This window comes from Arachis ipaensis, chromosome B04, assembly GCF_000816755.2.
Source record: "Arachis ipaensis cultivar K30076 chromosome B04, Araip1.1, whole genome shotgun sequence".
Lineage (NCBI taxonomy): Eukaryota > Viridiplantae > Streptophyta > Magnoliopsida > Fabales > Fabaceae > Arachis > Arachis ipaensis.
The window spans coordinates 42711639-42713573 of NC_029788.2; the positions used below are offsets into that span (position 1 = coordinate 42711639).

Consider the following 1935-nt stretch of genomic DNA (forward strand, 5'->3'; position numbering starts at 1 on the left):
TATAATAATTTTTTTTAAAAATTAAAATAATAAAATAATAATTATAAATATAATTAAAAAAAATTATTTTAGTATTATTTTTTAAAATTATTTTGATAAAAATAATTATAAGAAATTATAAGAGAAAGAAAAGAATCATTTTGGTGTTAGATTTGATTTTCTTGCCATGTTTCAATATTTTACTTATAAATCAAAGTCATGTCACCTTTAGTCACCAAAACTAAAATCACCAAAGAACTCTCTAATATATATATAATATACTCAAACGAATAAAAAAAACATATTGAATAATTATATCTCACTACATCAACTACCGTCTTAAACAATATACGCTATAGAAAACTGCACTACCATATATGACATATATAATTTGATTCTGATGATATTATACTGGTAACTTTAACGTGAACAAAATATCATACGAATCATTAAGAAAACACTTATTTTGCAACTAACTACAGCGAATTCTCACTTTAAAAATCTTTAAATAACATTAGATAGCTAGAGACAACGGTTGTTATTAGTGACCCAAAACAAAAGGGACAACGGTACGGTGGTTCTTTACAGTTGGAAGTAAGCATAAAATCGAACCTACATGGAAGAATAATGCTGATGATATAGTGTGTGTGTGTGTGACCAATATTATATGTTATTGCTAAGTCCTAACCAAATACCATAATACTACTCTTCAAGCAAAGGAGCCATACGTATAAGATTTTCCATAAAGAAGCATATTTTAAAAATGAGTTTTAGTCTTAATCTACTGCATTTAATAACACATGAAATGAATGCCAGTTCTAAGTAAAACACAAAAATAATATAAATGAGTAATGATAGAGAACTAATAATATCATACTCAATTTCAACTAATACTGTAGTAGATTATCAAACAAATCTAGTATAAAATTTACTGAAAATGAATTTTTGTTAACTTTAGATTTCAAATATTTTTTTAATTAAATTTCGAAAGTTTTTATTTTTAAAAATTTCGAATGTTGCAATGTTAATCGTGTAATGTTAGCTGCCAGAACATTTTTATTAACAATATATTTTTTTTTATACAACTAAATTTCTTATTTTTCCTTATCAATTTCTTTTTCTTTTTAAAGTGTCCTCTTCATCCATTTTCCTATTATTGTACTAGTTTGTTTCTAGAAATTTGATTAGCTAACATGAAATTAACAAATTTACTTTTATTATCATGAAATCATTCATATAAAAAACTTAAATTTATAGGAGGAGACAACATGAATAATTATTATGCTTCCTTCATAAAAATAAATTGAGATATATAATAAGATGCAAAATTGTTGATTACTGAGCATAACTCTAAAACACATGTATATATAGATTGTTGTATTGGAATTATTTTAACAGAAAAATTGTGGAGCGTACAGGAGCAAGCTGAAGCAGACGGAGATGGAGTGCGAGTACCTGAAGAGGTGGTTTGGATCGTTGACAGAGCAGAAGCGAAGGTTACAGAGGGAAGTGGAAGAGCTGAGAGCCATGAAGGTGGGCCCACCAACCGTGCTCTCTCCTCACACAAGCCAGCCACTCCCAGCTTCAAGCCTAACCATGTGTCCCCGTTGCCAGCGTGTCACCTCAACTGCCACATTATTATCTTCCCCTAAATCGCATCAACCTCCAGCGGCTTCTCCATGATTTGATTCCGTACACACAACACCACCAACAAATTATTAATTGATATGATGGAGTAGATATTAGATTAGGTTAGAAAACAATGTTTATAGCTGTTATTGTATCTGCTTCTTTTATTTAATTTCTAGGGTTAACGCTTTTGGAGAAATGGAGCTTCTAGTTAGAGGGACGCTTTTATTATTATATATATTTTTTATTTTTTATATAGCAGTACGTTACGTCGTATCTTCGGCGGTTTTCACTTTGTAATCTTCAATGCATATTTTATGCTTCCAA

General features: G+C 29.0%; 1 protein-coding gene across 1 annotated transcript in view; it reads left to right on the forward strand.

Moving 5' to 3' along the window:
* LOC107639306 (homeobox-leucine zipper protein HOX3) overlaps positions 1-1935 on the forward strand; it is a 5125-nt gene extending 3190 nt beyond the window's left edge. Inside the window, exon 4 of the mRNA XM_016342782.2 lies at positions 1398-1935. Within this exon, the coding sequence (XP_016198268.1) occupies positions 1398-1662 (265 nt within the window). The 3' untranslated portion in view covers positions 1663-1935. The remainder of the gene's footprint in view (positions 1-1397) is intronic.